Source organism: Crinia signifera, chromosome 7 (assembly GCF_055691185.1).
Source record: "Crinia signifera chromosome 7, ASM5569118v1, whole genome shotgun sequence".
In the NCBI taxonomy this organism is placed as follows: domain Eukaryota; kingdom Metazoa; phylum Chordata; class Amphibia; order Anura; family Myobatrachidae; genus Crinia; species Crinia signifera.
This window is the reverse complement of record NC_139223.1, coordinates 169,659,826-169,680,142: the sequence shown is the minus strand read 5'-3', so window position 1 is coordinate 169,680,142 and position 20,317 is coordinate 169,659,826. Positions and strand designations below refer to the sequence as shown.

At 46.4% G+C, this 20,317-nt stretch overlaps 1 protein-coding gene across 5 annotated transcripts in view; it reads left to right on the top strand.

The window, feature by feature from the left end:
- Window positions 1-20,317, top strand: part of PARP14 (poly(ADP-ribose) polymerase family member 14) — a 90,251-nt gene that overhangs the window by 51,915 nt on the left and 18,019 nt on the right. For 3 of the 5 annotated variants that reach the window (XM_083154314.1, XM_083154313.1, XM_083154316.1), the window contains exon 10: window positions 952-1,062. The exons of 1 other annotated variant lie outside the window; for it this stretch is intronic. In XM_083154314.1, the coding sequence (XP_083010440.1) occupies window positions 952-1,062 (111 nt within the window). Of the gene's footprint in view, window positions 1-951; window positions 1,063-3,381; window positions 3,980-20,317 lie in introns of those variants that run through there. One more of the 5 variants, XM_083154317.1, reaches the window with a different exon arrangement.

The window sequence follows — 20,317 nt, the reverse complement described above, 5'->3', positions numbered from 1 at the left end:
CCCCCTGTCGGCTGCCGCAGATACCCCTCCATACCTCTCCCCCTGCTGACTGCTGCAGATACCCCCCACCACAGCCGGCTGCCGCAGATACCCCTGCCATAACGTGTAATGGGCTTTGCGGTGTGTCGCATAACGTGTAATGGGCTTTGCGGTGTGTCGCATAACGTGTAATGGGCTTTGCGGTGTGTCGCATAACATGTAATGGGCATTACGGTGTGTCACATAATGTGAAATGGGCATTGCGGTATGTCGCATAACGGGTAATGGGCTTTGCGGTGTGTTGCGTAACGGGTAATGGGCTTTGCGGTGTGTCGCATAACGGGTAATGGGCTTTGCGGTGTGTTGCATAACGTGTGATGGGCTTTGCTGTGTGTCGCATAATGTGTAAGGGGCTTTGCTGTGTGTCGTATAATGTGTGAGGGACACACCTTTTTTTTTAGAATGTGTGCGTTCTTTATTTTTAAAATATCTATTGGAGGTGCACATTTTTACTGTTTGCACTACTGGTGCGCACTGGTAGTTGGGGGGGGGGGCATTATACATTTTTGTATGGGGTCCACAAAGTTCTAGTTACGCCCCTGTGTGTGTGTGTGTGTGTGTGTGTGTGTGTGTGTGTGTGTGTATGTATGTATGTATGTATGTATATATATATATATATATATATATAAAATTGTTGAGACACCCTTGAGTCCAACACCTCCTCATCCAGCCTTATTTACAATTTCATTTACAGTATTGTCAATTATGTGTACTTTATTTCCATGAGTCCTGGATCCATGCATTTCTATATTGCCCATCCGCCTAGATCACGTTGTCACTCAGTCACCGATTACATTCAACTTAGCTGCCTTTTTTACGCAGCTTCCTACCCTCACTAAAGTCTTTTTTATCGATGTCACTTTCACTACTGCAAGTGCACAGATTGTAACCTATGATACCCTCTTTCACCAGGGATCCCTGTCCTGGAGCGCTGGCAAACATCACATACAAGACGCAACCAGCGCCAATCCCTGTCTGGCGAGACCGGGACTCCCTGCGCACACCACCGCACAGCTATATAAGGTATGTTTTATTCACTACACTTTTTGCACCTTGATAAAGGGGTTTGCAGACCCCGAAACGTCGGCTTTTGCTCCACTAAAGATATATATATATATACACATATATATATATATATATATGTGTATATATATATATATATATATATATGCCACCCTGCTTCCCCCCTCCCTACCTAAATCCTTCGCCACCCCACATCCTATGCCACTCTGCATCTCCCCTCTGTCACCCTACATCCGATGCCACCCTGCGTCCCCCCTCCCTGTATCCTCTGCCACCATGCAACCAACGCCACTCTGCATCTCCCCTCCCTGCATCCTCCACCACTTTGCGACTCCGCTCCCTGCATCCTCTGTCACTCTGCATTCCCCCTCCTACCCTGCATCCTGTGCCACCATGTCCCCCTCACAATCTGCATCCTATGCCACCCTGCGTACGTCCTCCCTCCCTTTGTCCTCAGCCACTTTGCATCTCCCCGCCCAGCATACTACGCCACCCTGCGTCTCCCCTCCCATGCACCTCATTTGCAGCCTGAGGGGCTGGGGACATAGCCAGCAGCTCAGAGAGCCACTAGCCATGCCCCCACAGCGTCAGAAAATGGGCAGTGGCCTCATTGAAATAGACCACACCCCCATAGTCCTAGGCCACACCCCCCAAAAAAATCGGACGCGCCTACGGCGCGCAACAGGACCCCCCCAGGGCTGCCTCAAGATATTTCCCGGGCTGGTTTTAATTCCCAATCCGCCCCTGCTGTGAGCCCAAGTATTGGTACAATCTGCCTGATGTGAATGCTGTAAACATCACTTGTATGCTGTATACCTCGGAAAGGAGAAGGGATCTTTTCAGATCCATTGGCAATAAACCATCTTTTGCCCATCTTGCGATCAACAGAATTATTTGCACTAGTTCCGTGCTTCGGCTGTTCTGGGCATAGCATCCAGCGTCTCCGAGTCTCCGCTCTGCCAGCTACCAACGCAGAGGTCTTGTCCGTGACCAGTGGGGGATCAGTCGACGCGAGCAGCGTGTCGACGCAGGTAGTACTCAGGCGCCAGTGGCTGGGCCTGAGGAGGTATCCGTGGTTCCAGACGCCACTTAGGAGGAGTCTGGTGGTGGCAGCGATAACCCCGCCCACTGCGTTATGGGTTGGAGTCAGTAACAGGCGGTTACTGACGGTAACAGGGAATCCCCTATTGGCCAGGTCCCGTGAGACCAGGATCCGCTATCTGTGGACCCGAAGGGCGTAGCCAGAGCATAAGGGCAGGCGTCCGGTCACAATGTCCTATACGGAGATAAAAGCCTGAGAATTACCGTTGGATGTTTTGAACTGTTTATTAGGATTGTAAGACCATTGGACATTTTCAACAAACAGTAATGTAGGGTACACACCAGGACGACCCGCTCACGATGCACATCGTGAGCGGGTCGTCAGTGTCTCGTCCGACCCGCTCACGGTGACGCGGGGGGGGCACGACCTGCTCACGATGTGCACCGTGAGCGGGTCCGATCCAATGGCGACCTGCACCCGGCAGTATGGTCGCCATTGAGATCCTACCTGCAGCAGGTAGGATCTCAATAACGACCGACCGACCCGCGGGACCGCGCATCGGATCGGTATCGGTCCACACCAGGACAGAAAAGGGCCCAATCACCACACAATCTACATCCAATTGGTCGGAATTGGATCTAGATTGAGGGGATCGGGCCCTAGTCGTCCTGGTGTGTACCCAGCATAAGACTATAATACCCTGTATCTAACAGTTGAGCGCTTTATCCCATTTATTTATTTTCTATTGTTCACTCTTACTGGGAAGTTAACTCCCAGTGTGGTTAAGCGCTGCCCTCTTTTGCGCCAGAGATTATATTTCTTTATATTTTACATTACACATGGGCGTTACCCTTACTGTCGCTAAGCAACGGTTCTTACTGTTCTGTACATAGAGGCTAGAACGTAGAGAGTTCCATGTGTATATCAGACCATTACACATTGGTGTTACCCGTACTGTCGCTAAGCAACCGTTCTTACTGATCTGTACATAGAGGCTAGAACGTGGAGAGTTCCATGTGTATATCAGACCATATCACATGGGTGTTACCCGTACTGTCGCTAAGCAACCGTTCTTACTGATCCGTACATAGAGGCTAGAACGTAGAGAGTTCCATGTGTATATCCTCAGCCTCTCCTGTGCGGCTCCGCCTCCCCTGTCAATTGCCTGACCTATCGCTGCACAGTCCACCTGTTAAGTACTGACTGTCCGGGTGAGACCTACAGTCAGTACAAAGATGTCTAACCCTATGCATCATTGCTCCGGTCTGGCTCTGTAGTTCCCACTACACTCCTGAGCGTCTTCAAGGAAATCTCCCTGCTGATCGTCTACTGCTTCTTCAAGTGCCACGGACTCCATTGCCGCCAATGCGGTTCCAGCAAGGTTAGCCCTCCAAAGGGGTATTACCTTGCTCCATATTCCGGACGGTTATTTCCCGCGGTCACCTCTGTTTGCAGCCACGATCCAATTCAGCAAGGACAAGTCTTCTTCATTATTCTTTCATCATCCAAGCCTCAACCCAATCATCCAATCTTCAACCCAATCCTCAATCCAATCTTTAACCCCCAATCATCCAATCCTCAATCCAATCTTCAATCCCATCATCCAATCCTCAATCCAATCTTCAATCCCATCATCCAATCTTCAATCCAACCATCCAATCCTCAATAAAATCATCCAATCTTCAACCCAATCATCCAGTCTTCAATCATCCAATCAAATCCTTTCTTCTTCGTTTATTCTTCAACTCTTCAAGCAACATTACAATATTCTTTCAAGTACCAAGCATCATCATATTCTGCAATGACATATTGGACTATTGACTTTTACATTTGCATAATCTGCCATATATCATTTGTGCCATCAGTATCATTGTCTTGCAATATCTTTATTAAACAAAATTTATTTTATCCTATTTGTTTCACTCCCTTCTGTCGTGGATGCAACCCCCATACGTTAAAGCACCTAGCCTCCGTTACTCTACAGCTGGTGCTTCTATGAACGTGACATAGTGAAGGTAACGGTCCTGGTAGTGTCTGTCCCAATTCCAAGGCCACACTCGGCAAATATGGTGGCATTTCTCTAGGGTGCAATCCTTTTAATCTTTACATTCGCTGCGTTCCGGAGGGCTGGAGCATTAGCTGCCAGCCCTCCCTCTCACCCTATTCAACACCGCAGGGGCTCGCTGCCCCTGACCGTGATTTTTAACAACCCCGGGGAATGCCGCAGTGAGCTGGGGGGAACGGCGCAAGGCAGGGAGATGGAAGCCTCCCTGCCTGTTTCGGACACTGTGGTGGAGAAGGAGGGCTCCCGGGGACACATGCGGCAGAAGCTGCCCCCCCCCCCCCCCCCCCGAAAGAGCTGGCAGGGGATGCAGTGGCGAGTGCGCTCCCGGCGATTTATCTCCCACAGTACATGAAATCACTGGCAATATGGTCGCTCGGTGACCATATTGCCAGCGATATGAGCTAAAATCGCCCGTGTGTACACAACTTGCCAAACAAACGTGCCAAACAACCCGCATGTTCAGCTGCTCCTAGTGACGTCAGTAAACGATATTGTTTACCGATATCATTCAATGTGTACACTTCATATCGGTGATCCGTGGCCAATATAGTTTACTACAGGCATGTCCAAACTATGGCCCTCCAGCTGTTGTGAAACTACACATCCCAGCATGCCTTGAAACAGTTTTGCTATTAGGGAATGCTAAAACTGGCAAGGCATGCTGGGATGTGTAGTTTCACAACAGCTGGAGGGCCGCAGTTTGGACATGCCTGGTTTACTATAATGGCCACAGACAGCATCGGGTAGGGTGTATAGGGGGCGATTCACTTGTTTTTCACACCCGATCTCCCAACTAAAGTAATGGGATTGTGGCAACTTTTATAAAAAAAAATCATTCTGGTTGTGCCCAGACAGGCCACATTTACCACATACGATGGTTAAACCATACCAAGGTGGATCTGTGGCGGATTAAACACAGGGCCCCCACACCGGGGCTCCTGTCGCCCCGTGCTCCGCCCGGACGTCCGCCCGCCCGCCCATAGGTAGCTGACAGCCGGGCAGACTGTATGTTCGCTGCCCGGCTGAAGTATCCGGCAGGAGTATCTGTATTTTCACAGATCTCCTGCTGGACCACCGGCTATCAATGCCACCGCTCCTGATTGGCTGCCTGGCAGTCCAGCGGGAGGTATGAAAATACAGATTCTCCTGCCGGAGACTACAGCCGGGCAGCGCACATACAGTCTGCCCGGCTGTCATCAATTAAAGATGCAGCAGCACACAGGTACTGCGGACGGGCGATTCGGGGGGGGAGGCATTGCAGGCACCGGCGGTTATAGGGTGTCTGTGGGTGCCCCCACAATTTTGTTGTCCAGGGCCCCCACAGACCTTAATCCAGCCCTGCCATGGATAGTAAGCTTCCTCCCTCAAACACAGCAGCCCGTCCCCCATCTGCGCGTAATAGTAGTCATCCACAGGTAGTTCTTCCCCCCCCCCTGTCCACCCAGCGTGTCGGTACCATGGATTGGCAATAGAGTCGCTGTATAGACTCTGTATCTGTGCATCCAACTCAGAGATATTGTCCCATTCCGATTTTGTGTTATTTTCTTTTGTAATCTCAGTTTTATTTTACAAGCTTTTACGGTCTGTTTCTTAAGATGTCAGATGTGCCTTAAGATCCTATCCACGATCCGATCAGATCGGATCGTGGATAGGATCTTAAGGCACATCCGATTTGCATCCAATCTTGACTATATAGTGCAGATCTGCACTATATAGACAAGGCAGCCAAGACTTTCTGGCTTCCGATACGTGAACGCGCATCGGGATCGGATCGGGATCGCAAGGGTTAAAACCCTTGCGATCTGCATCCGATCCGATGCCGATCCGATGTTGATTATATCGTCAACATCGGAAAGGAAATCAGACCATGTGTACACACTATAAGAATGAAACTGGGTTGGACTAGCAACCAACAACTGAAATAGCTGCCATGCTGTACTGTAGCCAGGCATGTTATAAACTGAGGCAAACTTCTGAGTATAGCAGAGAAGAGGAAAGAATTCATTTCTGATCTTTAGGTGGCTGCACTTGTTGCTTCTTCTAGGCCTTTGGAGTGCCTTGAATCAAAGGATAAGTTAGGTATATAACCGAACCTTAGAGAGTACAAGTAGCAGACCTAGCAAGGTACTGGGTGGGAAGGGTGGGAGCTGTTGCTAGGTGGCAATCCTATTCCCTAGAACAAAGAGAGTTTGCAGATCATAGATTCCTGCAAACTAGTGTTTGTTCGTCGGGAGGCTTGCCACCTAGCAACAGCTGGTGGGTAGACTACCACACACCTGGTGGTTGCTCTAAGGAACGCAATTCTTTGAGTACCGGAAGGCCTCCGGTAATGTCTAAAGAAAGTCCAAGAGGATGACCAATGTGCAGCTTGCAATACAGGCTGTAATGGTAAGCCTCTAGCAGCCATTGAAGTTACTGCGTCACAGTGAAGGGGATGGCCTCTGAAGTGGAATGTCTATTCCAGAACTCTGCATGGTGGAAACTATACACTCCCTGGTCATAAAAAGGTCTGGCAGGATGAAAAATATTCTAGCATGTGAGAGAGAAGTTTGTTTGATGTCTCTCCTTACAATTACTGTGAGGGGTAAGTAAATGGATTGGCAATCAACTATACAAAGATCTGAATCTGATTGGTCTCTGACCAAATCACATTCCACCAGAGGTGTGTGCATGGAACTTGTTTTTTGTGTCCCCGTAGAATAATAAGAAAACCCATTGGGGTAGGGGTCATCCAAGGTTCAGATATGTGGTTTGACGAAAACTTAGCCCCTCTCGCTGCAAAGGCAGGGGCTAACAGTAAAGCTAACTTCTTTGAAAGGCCAAAGATATCTGCAGATGGTGGTATAGTGGCCAAGAAGTACAAAAAGGGACTAATGTCCCACCAGGTAGAATGTCATAGACATGGTGGTCTAGCTGGAAAGAATCCTTTAAGTAATCTTATTCTCTGAGGCCTGGGATCAGGAGAGCTAGAGTAAAACCATATGAGCATATCTTGGCATAAGCCAAACCTGTTTCAAATGTGGTGGCAAGGAAGTCTAAGCTAGACTCTGAAAAGGGGGCCTGAAGAAGGAAGGTTAGAGGACTGTAAGGCCAGAAATTCATCAGTTATGGATTGATATCTGGATCTTATTCTAGGCCTAAAACAGGCAAGGCGTGGAAAAGGCCGAGAGGTTGGGAATGGTCTGCATCCAAGTAATGTTGCAATCCGCATGCAATGTGGAAGATGTTTCAGTAGGTCTGTGCTGCCCTGGAAGCAGTCTGTAGATGAACCTAGAGGAAGCCCGGAACCTTGTGAAAAAGGTGATAAAGGGAACAAAACTCTGGAGGGCCAGACAGAGTATGCCAGAAATATTTGGGTATTTTGGACACGTCTGTCTTAATTTTGTGGAGGACCCACAACCGCAGAGCCAGGGGGAAAAAGGCATATGGAAGTGGAATGTCAGCCCACGAAAAAGGACATAGCGTCCATGTGGAGAGTCCCTTGAGTCCGAATTTTCTATATGAATGTCAGAACTTGTACGTTTAATGGTGTTGCAAACGTATCCACCTGTGGGTGACCCAAGGTCTTTGTAATTCTGAGAAAGATCTCTGGTGTGTTATGGCAGCAGTTGGATCTAAATCTACACCTCCAAAGGAACTGGAGAGATGCTCAACCCACAGTATGACTGGTTATGTATAAGGAAATGGCTAGCTTATTTAACTCTTCTTGTATGCGTGTAGCAAACAGCAGAATGGACCGCTGTACTGCCCACTTCCAGACATTTATTGAATGCAAGATCAAGTGCCTCTCATTCCTTTGAGTTAGATAAACAGTGGTTTTGTTGTCCAGACAGAGCTTAACTGAATTATCCCGTGGTCTGAGGGAAATATAGAGGATATAGCCAATCTGGCAGCTCTTCGCTCTAAGAGATTGATATGGGCTTTAGAATCTCAAGCGGTCCACTTCCCTCCTACTGTATTGCACTGGGTGAATGCCCCCCAGCCCATGAGGGATGCATCTGATGTGATGACTATGTCTGGAGTAGGAGGTAGGGGATATCTAGAAGAGGAAATGTTATCCAACTGTGAATCTCCCTGTGGACTGTGGGAGATAGTATCATTTTGTCTGTCCTGTGCAAATCCTGTCAAATAAGGGATGATAGGAGGTTCTGGAATTGTCTGCATATGAGAGGAACGTGGAGAAAACCCAGGATCTGAGGCTCTCATTTTCCTTATCAGCCAAGTCTCTCAGTGAAAACTGAGCACCTGAGAAACAGACTTGTATGACGTTCCACTTGTCTGAGGGAACTGATATTGATAAAGAAGAATCTATCAAATACCACAGAAAGACAACAGATTGGGAAGGTATTAATACAAATTTCTCAAGGTTCTTATGAAACCTAGATGTCAGAGGAGCAACAGGATAAGATACCTGGGAGAAAAGGGGGACAATTGTTCTGCATGCACTACCAGGAGATTACCTAGGTAGATAATAACAGCAAACCCTTTACAGTCTGAGGTGCGTAATTGCTGCCTTCATGATGCATATGAGTATGTAAGGGGCATTGGACAGTCCAAAATCCATAACAGTTCAGTTGTATGGAACGTCTCTCCACAGGGAACTTAACAATCGCCCTATGATTTGGATGTTCCAGTATCATGTTAAAGGCCTCCTTCATGTCTCTTAAGATACAATGGTCGCTTGTGCCAGCCTAAAGGGTATATCTGCTAAACCCTCCATATGGAAAGACCAAGGTTTCATATATATTCAGTACTGGCCTGTATGAACGGTCCTGTTTCCTTACAGGGAAATGGTAGCTGACCCAACCTATTTGCAATTGTCTGCCGACTCGATCTAGCCCTGTTAATGGGACAGGGACATTATTCATCCAGCATCCAGAACTAGTGTTCCCTGGATGGGAGCATATCTGGTTAGGAAAAGGAACAAGGGGAACATGCCACCTCCCCCCACCTGTACATGGTAGTCCGCCTACAGGAGGCCAATGCTCTGGAAAGACAGGGAGGAATCCTCTGTCTTTATTAGGATGAAATTCACTTCACCTCTCATGACCTGTGTCTGGGAGAAGCCTCCTCTGAGCACTCTGTGGCTGTCACATTGCTATAGGTTCAAACTGCTGGCTCCAACAGAATGACCCTCCTAGCAAACAGGCCCCTTGAAGGGCTGGGGACTTTAGCAGAACTTAACCTTGTGTATGAAGTCAGGACTGAAAGATCAGAATTAGTTTTGGGACATCCACTGATGCAGGAGCTACATTACTGAGATCTGCACTTGCTTGCTGGCAGTTCTGCGGGCATTTGAAATAGAATTAAAGGCCTGGCCAATCATCAGGGTAGCTCTATTAACAGCTTTCAATAGGGCCATTTGGAAGCAGGGAATCTAGGGAGTTCGCTGGAACCCTTCTTACTCTGCCTTATCCAGGGCAAATAATACTGGCCCACAGTGTCAGTTACTTTGAACTTGACTTTTTTTTCCAGCACTTTTTCCCCCACTTTTGCTGAGAAAGCAGGGTCAATCTCTAGGGCAAACAGGGCAGGGATTTCAGGAATGCCCATGTGTTACAGAGAACAATCTGTCCTCCTTAATGAGGGGCTGCAAAAGCCAGCTGGGTGAATTAATACACCTCAAGCACTTGTTCAGGGCAGGGAAGTGCTGTGTATAGCATAAATGGGGCATTTCACTTGCCAATGCCACTCAGGTCATTTGCAAATCACTATATTCACCCCTGTGAGAGGATTCACTGGATCTTGTTACATCCTCCAACTCCCAAGCCACTCCCTGTATGAGTTAGCTGGGGACTGTGTACTGTGGTGACTAGTCCCTTTTCTGAGCACTAGTCCCTGTTATGAGCTTGTTGTTGAGCATACTGCCAGTGACAGGCAGGAAAATGTGCCGGCCATGGGCAAGATAGGGTGGTCTGTTACAGACCTCTCAGGTATTCCTACTGCAGGCAATACCTGGTAAAGAGATGTTATTGCCTGAACAGGCATCTCTTGAAGAAACATGAACTGTTTGTTTCTTTTTGTGCCTTTCCACAACACTGTGAGAATAGGCAGGGGGAGGAGGAGAGACTGCCTGACTGGGCTCTCCTTTCTCCACAGAAATTCCCTGCTGTCTTCCGACCTGACAGGGTTAAATAACTTTCTCCTCTTAAATAATACTGATGGATCGTAATAATGACCTTCGATTTTATTGTCAATCACCCCTTGGCACCAGTTGCTGAATCGATTCAGGAGAGTAAAAGAGTAATGACACGACAAGTATGGTCTATTTCCTCTAATACTCTAAAGTTTTTAATGGCAAAGCATACATCTTTATAGGAATACACAATCATGCCCTTCCCTTTAGAGGTTGGGTCTTAAGGAGAAATTCATACATATTCATATATGATCCTCCCCAATGGGGAGGATTTAAAATCCAAAGTTAGGTTCAGACCATGATCTGCGTAACAAGCGTAAGCACGTTTGTCGTCCATCTTGTATCACTGGGGTGGGATTTAAGCTATCTTGTGACACCCTAATGCTGAGTTGTCTGGAAAATTCCACTAAACTGTTTACTGTCTCAAAGGAAGCTGCTCTAAGGGATCTATTCTGCTTTCTCAAACCACGAGGCCATAGCATCTGGACACACTTCCTCTTCCATACAGTTTGTGGTCGGCCATTTCCTTTGAGCTCTTAGCTTGTTACTTCCTCTAAGCACAGTTTCACAAACCCAGCAGAAACAGTTACAGAGGTCAAATGTTTTCCAGACTAAATGGATTTGTAAAAGCTATGTAATCTTAAATGATTAAACATAATGATTTATAAACATATATTCAAATATAAGGGGGGGGTTAAATAACACTATCATTCCCCCATTTTGTAAATGATATCACAATCAATTTAATAATCCTTTACAATCACCAATATATATATTATGGATATGAATATGCAAAAAGCTGTATATATGCTATAAAGGAAGCTCATGAGAAAGCTCACACTGGTCGGACATCTTACAATACAGACTACCTATAATATGCAAAGTATCAGTCTAATCGGATGGTTCTAGTGGATATTTTCCTGAAGCCATCTGCACTTCTTGCGTCCAGCTTAGGAGGTTGTTCACCGTTCTCTCACATCCATCGGAACAGACTGATTTTCTGCTTTCTGTATCTTCGCAGCTGTGAGTTTCTTGAACCTGGCTGAAGTTACATCAGACTGACATCTTTTCTGACAAACAGAAAAAGCACACATTAATATTCTGAAGGCAATATAAGCAAATATACCTAATCCTATAATTTTCAGGGCGAACATGAGAATTCCTATAACCCATCCACTGATTCCTGAGAACCAGGTGGCTGGATTCAACCAGGACAACCAGCCCCAGTCACCTCCTAGGGTGTCAGGGGTGTTATGTTTGTTGGCATAAATCCGTTTTTCTTCTTCTACCTCTTGCACATGTCTTTCTATTGTCTCTTGAGCATTGTCTGTTTCATTGGTAATAAATGTACAGCACAATTGTCCTGTCTGTATATAAAGTCATACAATAGCCTCCTGTCTGTGCCGTTAAATAATCAATAATGATTCTGGATTGTAATTGCTCTTTTTTAATTTCCTGAATTTCCTTTCCTACATATCTAAACGTACTATCATATATTTCAGTGATGTTATCTAATAGTTCTGCAAGTGATTCAATTCTATAGTATGATTTTGACCCAAATAGGTCCAAAAATCCCATTCTCTCATGCCAGGGTGTGTAGTTTAATTTTTTTGCATTTTTTCCTGCTCCTTTTTAACCTCCCTTGTGGCTCTGTGTATTGGACTATGCTTTCCTACCTGGCCTTTCTGGCTTCTGATCATTTCTTTCAGATCCTCATGATCTATTGGTCGTGCTGTAGGTACTATGCGTCCTAGGGTGCAATTCCCATAGTCGCCAAAGGTAAGCCACTTGTAGGCATATTTGCCACACAAAAAATACAAGTGTTTTGGGAGAATTGGGGGTATGGCATCCCACATACTTCTTAGGTTTTCCAGTCCTTTAGCTGCTACTGTACCATTTACTACAAACTGGATGGGACTGCTTCCTGTCTCATTCATCCAGCTAGGAAATCCCGGCCCTGGCCATACTCCAATGTTTACCATTATCGTTCTTTTTGGCTCCCCCTTATGTGGTGTCAGAAATATGGGGAATGGGGGTACTCCTGGTTTCTTAATATATTGGGCATCACCAACTCGGAAAGGGGCCTTAGCGCATGGATAAAATGTTCCCAGATAGGTGTTTGACGGAAAATAATATTTACCCTGGTCAAGTATACTTTCTCTTCGTCTTTTCCTAAATTCAATGCAGAAAGATACATTTGGGGCAACTAAATGTGCTAGCAACCTAGGGGGTTTCTTGTGGATATATTGGCCTACTGATACCCTGAATGGGACACCATCTGTGCGGTTATCTTCAAACTATGCCCATTCTTCAAATGTGATGGGGACAAATGTCCACTCTCCTCCTCCTGCTGAGGTGGGACCATGAGAGCAGACCCAACAGTTTGTGGTGTTAAGGGCATTTCCTATCAAATCATGCAATTGCAAAAACATGTTTTGGTTTAGTCCACTAGGGGCCTTACACCATTTACTACATACTTCTTCTGGTGGATGTCCACAATACTCACAAATACACCTTGAAATGGGTGGCAAATATTTGCATTCATGATTGGGGTTTACTACTTCCCGTTTCTGGCGTGTTAAAGTGAGCTTGTTGTCCCTTTTTTTCGCCAAAATATTATGTGATTCTTTTATGGTTAGTGGGACCCCTAGCCAACGCCTAGATCTTGCATTAAGAGGGGGATGCGAACGGACCCAGCTATCTCTTGATTTTAATTTTTTTCCTGATGGATAATGAGCCTGTAGTGCCGAGTAGGCCTGGGGCATACTTGATAGATACTGTGAATCCCCACCTTTACTTGTGATCGCCCTTCTGTCCCATTTGGGGGTGGGCTGCAGGGTTAAGGTGGGTATTGCAGGAACTGTATCACTACCATACTGAAGAATCACTATAACCAACCATATTACTGTTACGTTGCCCTGGCCTGGGCACCAGGGACAATACGGGTTCCAGACGGCAAGATAATAAGGCGTGAGCCCACAGCCGGGACCGCCGGTTAGGACGGCCACAGCGGGTCCTACACTCTCTCTGTTGAGTCCCCGAGGCAGATGGCAAACCCCTGCGGAGCTAGGCTTCACCTGTGGCCGCCGCGTTCGAAGGAGCGAGTTAAGCCCGCTCCGACCCCGATGCAGCCAGGTCTTATGTGGTGACAAGGGGTAAGCGATCGCCACGGGGAACACTCAAGAGGATAAGCTGACTAAAGGACCTAACTGGAAACTGGCCCCTAACTGCCGGCACCTGGCCAAGACGGGGAGTGCGACCTAGTCGCAGACACCAGCGGATAGAAGGGAGTCCCCAAGAATACTCAGAAGGGACCGTGACTCCCAAAGCAAGGATCTGGAAGAACGGTGACACTCCTGCCTAAACAGAACACTAATGACAGACGGGGGCCAGGGAACACATACAAAAGACGGGGACAAGAATACCAAAGAAGATAACCAAGGATAGTCCCACGGAGGGGCTTAGCCACGGAGGGCCAGAGAACCAAAGAAGAAAAAGACCGGAGCTCCACTGGAGCACTTACGTGACCCACGGAAGATGGAGACAGTGGGTCCGCTGCAGGCTCACAGGCTGAGGATGGAATACAGCAGAGGAGTCCGGTGAAGTACTGGAATCAAGGGATCCACAGGCAAACACAGCTGACAGGCTGGGAGACCAGGCGGGCTGCACTGGAGATCTGCAGCCAGGAAGACTGGGACCAAGGACCCAGGGGACCGGAGAGTAGAAGCAATTAGCAACAAGTGCATAAAGCTATAACCGGCGTCTGTGCCCAGCAGACGCCGGCTATTTATTTAAATTTTGCGCCGCCTGACTGACGTCAGGCGCGCGCGTCCCTGGCCACCGGGGGGAAGCTCGGGGACGTTGCCTAGCAACTCCCCGACGCTTAGCCTCAGAGTGAGGCTTGGGACGCTGCCCGGCAACGTCCCCCGCAGCGTCAGATGACGCTGCACTCGCCGTCCGTCCAGGTGCAGGGATACCCGGACGGCGGCGTGCAACAATTACTGCCACTGTTGTGACTGCAAGACACATAATACATCCCCATAGACCCCTATCTGGTTTGGGCCCTAATAACATCCTAGCAAACTGCATTATCAAACGTAACTTTCAATTTCTTGCAGTGCGAGGCGTGGATCCAAGATACTTTGTCTTTCAGCTTCACAGATGTTGGGGTGGTCAGCAGGACTTGAAATGGGCCGTCGTATCTGGGCTCAAGTGATCTTCTCACGTGTTTTTTCACATAAACCCAGTCTCCTGGTTGGAGATGATGAGGGTTGTTCTCTGCTGTCTAGTCTGGAAGTGAAGCATAGGCTGCAATATGAAGTTGAGTTAGTCTCTCGGCCAGTTCTTTTACATAACTCGTTAAATCAGCATGTTTATGCACAAGTTCTTGCGGATAATAACACCCTATTTTTGGCTTGCTACCAAACAATATTTCATATGGGGAATATCCTGACTTTTAATGAGGTGTGGTCCTCATGCTAAACAATGCTAATGGCAGACACTCCACCCATATTTTACCTGTATCTTTCATTGCTGTTGTTACCTTGGATTTCAAAGTATAGTTAGTGCGTTCAACGAGTGCACTCGCCTGAGGTCTGTAGGCTGTGTGAAAGGCCTGTTGTATGCCTAAATCTTCCATTATGTGTGTCATAACTTCACCTGTAAAGTGTGTGCCCCTATCTGATTCAATGACGTCTGGGACACCGTATCTACAGACAATCTCTGAGAGGATCTTTTTTGCTGTGTTCCTTGCTGTGGCCTTTGCCACAGCGAAAGCCTCGGCCCATTTTGACAGAATATCTACCACTACCAATATGTACTCATAGGCCCCACACTTAGGCATCTGGATATAGTCAATCTGGAGTCTCTGAAAAGGCGCTGTTGCCTTTGGTATTGCCCCTTGTGGAGTTTTTACTCTTATCCCTGGGTTGTTTGTTCCACAGATCCAACATGCTTGTGTATGAAGTGCTGCTGCCGCTTGGAACCCTGGAGCGATCCATCTTTCTTTAGTAATGGCAGTCATTTGATCTCTTCCGAGATGTGTTTGTCCATGAGCGACTTGACACATGGCTGGGTATAATACTCTTGGTAGGCATAACACCTGGTCATTTTTCCAGAACCCTGTTTCTTCATCTTCTGTTGCTCCTTTCTTTTGCCATTCTGCCTTTTCCATTGTTCCTGCTTGTTCTTGAAATTTCTTCAATTCCTGCATACTGGCCATGTGTTGTGTTTCTGTTTCTGTCACAACCATGTAGTTTCTTTGTTTTACTGACTGGGATTTGGCTGCTCTTTTGGCTTCTGCATCTGCAAAGTTGTTTCCTCTTGTTTCTTTTGTTTGATTCTTTGTATGTGCTTGAATCTTGATAATGGCAACTTTGTGTGGCTTCATCAATGCTTGGAAAAGTTTCTTTATGAGGTCAGCGTGCTGTATCTGTTTGCCTGTGACTGTTTTAAAGTCTCTGCTTTTCCAGATCAACCCGTAGTCCATCGTTACTCCCCAGCTGTATCTAGAATCTGTATAAATGTTTGCTGTTGTGTTCTCCGCATGTTCCAATGCCTTAGTAAGGCCACAAGTTCAGCTGCTTGTGCTGATAGGTGTGCTGGTAGGGCTCCAGATGTTACTACTTCAGTGTCGGTAGTGACGGCATATCCGGTGTAGGGTGTGCCATCCTCATAGTATCTGGACCCATCAACATACAGTTCATAATGTGCATTGGGTATGGGGGTATCCTGGACATGTGGTAATGTCTGAGTCTCTTGTTCCATTAAAGCAAGACAGTCATGGGAAAAAGTTTCAGTATGAGTATTTCCCTCCTCACCCTCTGTTTCATCACCTTCATTTTCTTCCTCTGAATCTACTTCCATTCTCTGGCCTGCTGTAGATAAAGGTGTGTTTGTAGAAGGTGCTTGTCCCCCTAATCTCCCCGCTTTTGAATCTGTAGGTTCACACACTTGTTCCTGCAACAGAGCTGGCAGTAGCGTTGCCGGGTTAAGAGTTGTGCACCTCTTTATTGTTACATTGGTTGCACTCAATAGGGAGACTTCATATTTGGTGAGTCTGGCTGCTGAGAGGTGTTTGGTTCTTGCTTGTTGTAAGATCTCAGTAACAGCATGTGGTACTTGTATGATCAGTTCATGATTTAGAACAATGTCTGTACATTTGTCTTTCAATACTGCTGCAGATGCAACCGCTCTGATACACGTGGGTGATCCTTGAATGATATTATCAAGTTTGCTGGAGTAATAGGCAAGAGGTCTTTGTTTTGTCCCATGTAGCTGTGTAAGGACTCCCAGTGCATGTCCTCTTTCCTCATGACAATAGAGAGAAAAGGGTTTTGAATAGTCTGGAAGGCCTAGAGCTGGTGAAGAAGCTATGGCTGCCTTTAGTTGCTGCACCGCTTGAGACATTTCTTCCTCTGACGGGCATGGACATTCTTTCTTTGTGGCATCATACAAGGTTTGCATATAAACGGATGCAAGAGGAATCCAGTCCCTGCAGTAGCCAACCAGGCCTAGGAATGACCTGATTTGTTTAACAGTCTTTGGTACCTTGGCTTGCAGGATGAGCTTCTTTCTATCTTCTGTCAGGTGTCTGATGCCTTGAGAAATGCAATGGCCCAGGAATATGACTTTCTGTTTGCAGAGCTGTAATTTGTCTTTCGAAGCCCTGCAGTCTTGCTCTTCCAGAAACTTGAGTAGGGACGCTGTTTCCTGCTGGCATTTGGCCTGAGTTGTTGTGGTTAACAGGAGGTCATCAACATATTGGATAAGCTGGGTGTCTTCTGGGTAGAGGGGTCTCCAAGCCTGGAGAACCAGTGACATGGCTTCAGTATAATCACTGGGGCTACTGGCGCCCCCTTGGGGTAATCGTGTCCAGCAGTATTGCTTGCCATCATGTGTAAAAGCTAACAGTTCTTGTGAGTCTTTGGTGATAGGTACTGAAAAATATGCGTTAGCAAGGTCGATTACTGTGAACCAGGCCCCAGAAGGTGGGATCTGATTGAGTAAGGTGTGCGGATTAGGTACAATGGGGCAGTTTATCAACAGTCTCTTGTTAACTTCTCTTAGATCATGCACCATTCTGTATTGGACCTCATCAGAACCGGTGATGTTCCGTTTCCTCACAGGAAAAAGGGGAGTCGACCATGGGGATCTACATTGGACCAGGATACCAGACTGTAGATAAGCTTGTAGTTGCTTGGTGATAGCAGTTCTTTGATCAGGGGTCAGTGGATATTGCTTCACAGATACTGGAACTGTTCCTGGCTTTAGTTGCAGTTGGACGGGCTGCACATTAAGCTTGCCAGTATACATTTTTCCCTTTGACCACAGCCTGTCAGGTACTTGAGAGGTAACCCAGTCAGGTAGTATAGCATCAGCAGAGTCTGTGGAAGAAGACTGGGAGAGAAACAAATACACAGCTGCCTCTATTTGTGGTAAGTAGTTTTGTGAGATATTGGACTTGTATTTCAGGCCATCTTTGGTATATTCAATTGAGGCTTGCATGAGTTGCAGAATGTCAGCACCCAACAGGTTAACAGGACATGTAGAGGAAGTGAGAAATTCAATGGGTATGGGCGTGCATTCATCATTGATAAGTAAAGAGGTTGGCTTACTCTTTTGAAGTGGGAGTGGCTTTCCGCCCAGTCCTGTACCTTGTACAATACTTCCGGATAATAGCTGACTTGGTACTTCCTCTTCTCTTAGGACGGTAAGGCTGGCACCTGTATCAATGAGGCATTCAAGTTTGTGTCCTGTGGGGAGAGTGAGAGAAACAGTACCTTTTGGAGAGTTTGCTTTTTCTTCGAGATGAAATGCTGCCACGCCTTTGGAGGTCTGGAATTGTCATGCTTGTTTCTTATAGGGTAGGCCATCTGTCAAATTCTTGCCTTGCAGCCATCTTTGGTATTTCCTACAATCCTTTTTGACATGCCCCACCCCTTTACACCAAAAGCACTTGCCTGTGACATCATTGCCCTGAGCGTCATGCTGCACCACCCTTACTGGTCTAGTGCCTGTCTTTGGACCTTTATTGGTGTCTCTGTTATCCCAGGGCTGGACAATATTGACATTGAAAACTGGTGCCCTGTTGTTCTTTCTTTCCTGTCTTTGTCTGTCAACTTCTTGAAGACCCTCCAACACCTGTAATAAAGCACTTGATTCCATGAAATTAGCTTCTGGTCGGATCTGAAGTAGCTGATTCTTTAAGTCAGGACGTAACCCATTTAGAAATTTTGTTTTAAACAGTCTCTGATTAGCAGCCGTGGTCATTGGATAGCCTTCATTCTCTTGTCTGGTAATGACTTTGTCATAATAGTCTTTGACATTTGTTTCTGCATGATATCTGGTTCTGCTGGGGCTTGTGCTGCTAGTGTATGGCATCTGTGTTTTACTCTGTTTCCCAGCATGATTCCGCTCTCTGTGGTATATTTATCATCAGGGACAACTACCAAGACTGGCAAACCATCACCGGTTGCATTGTCAGGTATGTTAAGAATTAAATTGTATTCTCCAGTGCCAGCAGTAGCTCTAATGACCTGTTCTAAATCTATCCAGCATGGTCTGTACACAGTAATGGCTTGCTGGATTTTTTTATCATATTCAAGTGGATTCTTCCTAATGTCAGGTAAGTCATTTACTACTTTCATTTGATCTGACGCAAACCAGGGTTTATAGTTCTGCCTGGGTACTAGAGTTGTCACACCCTGTGCATCAGTCATGGGATGATAGGTTACACGTACTGGGTATAACGGGTGATCTTTTTGTGGCATGTAGTCCCCTGGGAAACTATTCATGGCAACTGTATATAGACTGGGGGTATTGCTGGGCACCAGATCACCATACCTTTCTGGCTTAGTACGTAACCTATTTTCTGGTAGTGAATTTCTTCTAGGACTTGTATTATGTCCAGCTAACCTCTTAAGGGATCTTGCACTGGTATCTGGATCACAGGGTGGAGCTGAGGCTTCTACCCAATTGCCACAGCTCGGGCACGATGTATCCCCTTCAGGTACACAAAACTGACAGTACGTACATTTCCTTTGTGGATAGTCCTGAGCTATTTTAAGTGTTTTTAAATCTGGAATTGGGTACATTGTTTTCTTTCTTGTCCCTGGAGTAACTGTGCTTGCTGTGGCTCTATCTGAAACTAAACTTGTAATCGAGGGTGTAGTTACTGGGGCTGTTGGTGCAATATTTATATCATAATTTACTACTTCTAATTCTAGTCCCTGTCCTACTGCTTGATTTGCCAGAGGTGCTGCTTGTGGTCTGGGTAAATGATATGGTGGTGGGCTATCCAACAATAAATCTTGTTTTTTCCTTTGTTCATCTTCTAACTCTTGTGAGACGGTGAGCCATATGTTTGCCGTATCTAAGAAACCCTTATCTCTCAACCAGCATGTATCTGTAATTAGGAATCTCTGCCAGGCCTGAGAATCCAAGATCCCTTGTTCGGGAAAATTGGCCCGTCTCAGGATTGTACTAATTTTCCTGATTCCCTTTTTTCCTTCCTTCAATGCAACTATTTCTAAAGGGGAACGTTCCATATTCTTACTCCCGTTCCCTCCCATTGAAACAACCGTTCAAGGGCGTGGCCTTATCCACCTGCGGTGAGACGGGATATGTCTGTGTGCAATGAAGTAAAACTGTATCACTGGCTTGGGTTTGCTCTGACTCTATGGCTCTTGTGACTTTTCAGATATTTTCTCCACCTCCTTACTTGGTCCCTATAAAGAATGTTCCTTGTACAATCTAATGTCTCTAATAATTGTTCTCCTTGTGCAAGGTTAGAGATTTGAATAATGGTACAAGGACATATAACTGGATGAGTATAAAGATTTAATGGTATATCATCTACACAAAAAGGATATGTGTGACCGATATATTTTTCAATAACCTCTGGTTCTAAGTGACAACCCAAAATTACTACAAACTCAACTATTTTGTGGTCCTGTGAAACTTGGACACTAGATCTAAATTGTGTAGGTTCCCTGATTACAGCTGTTAATTT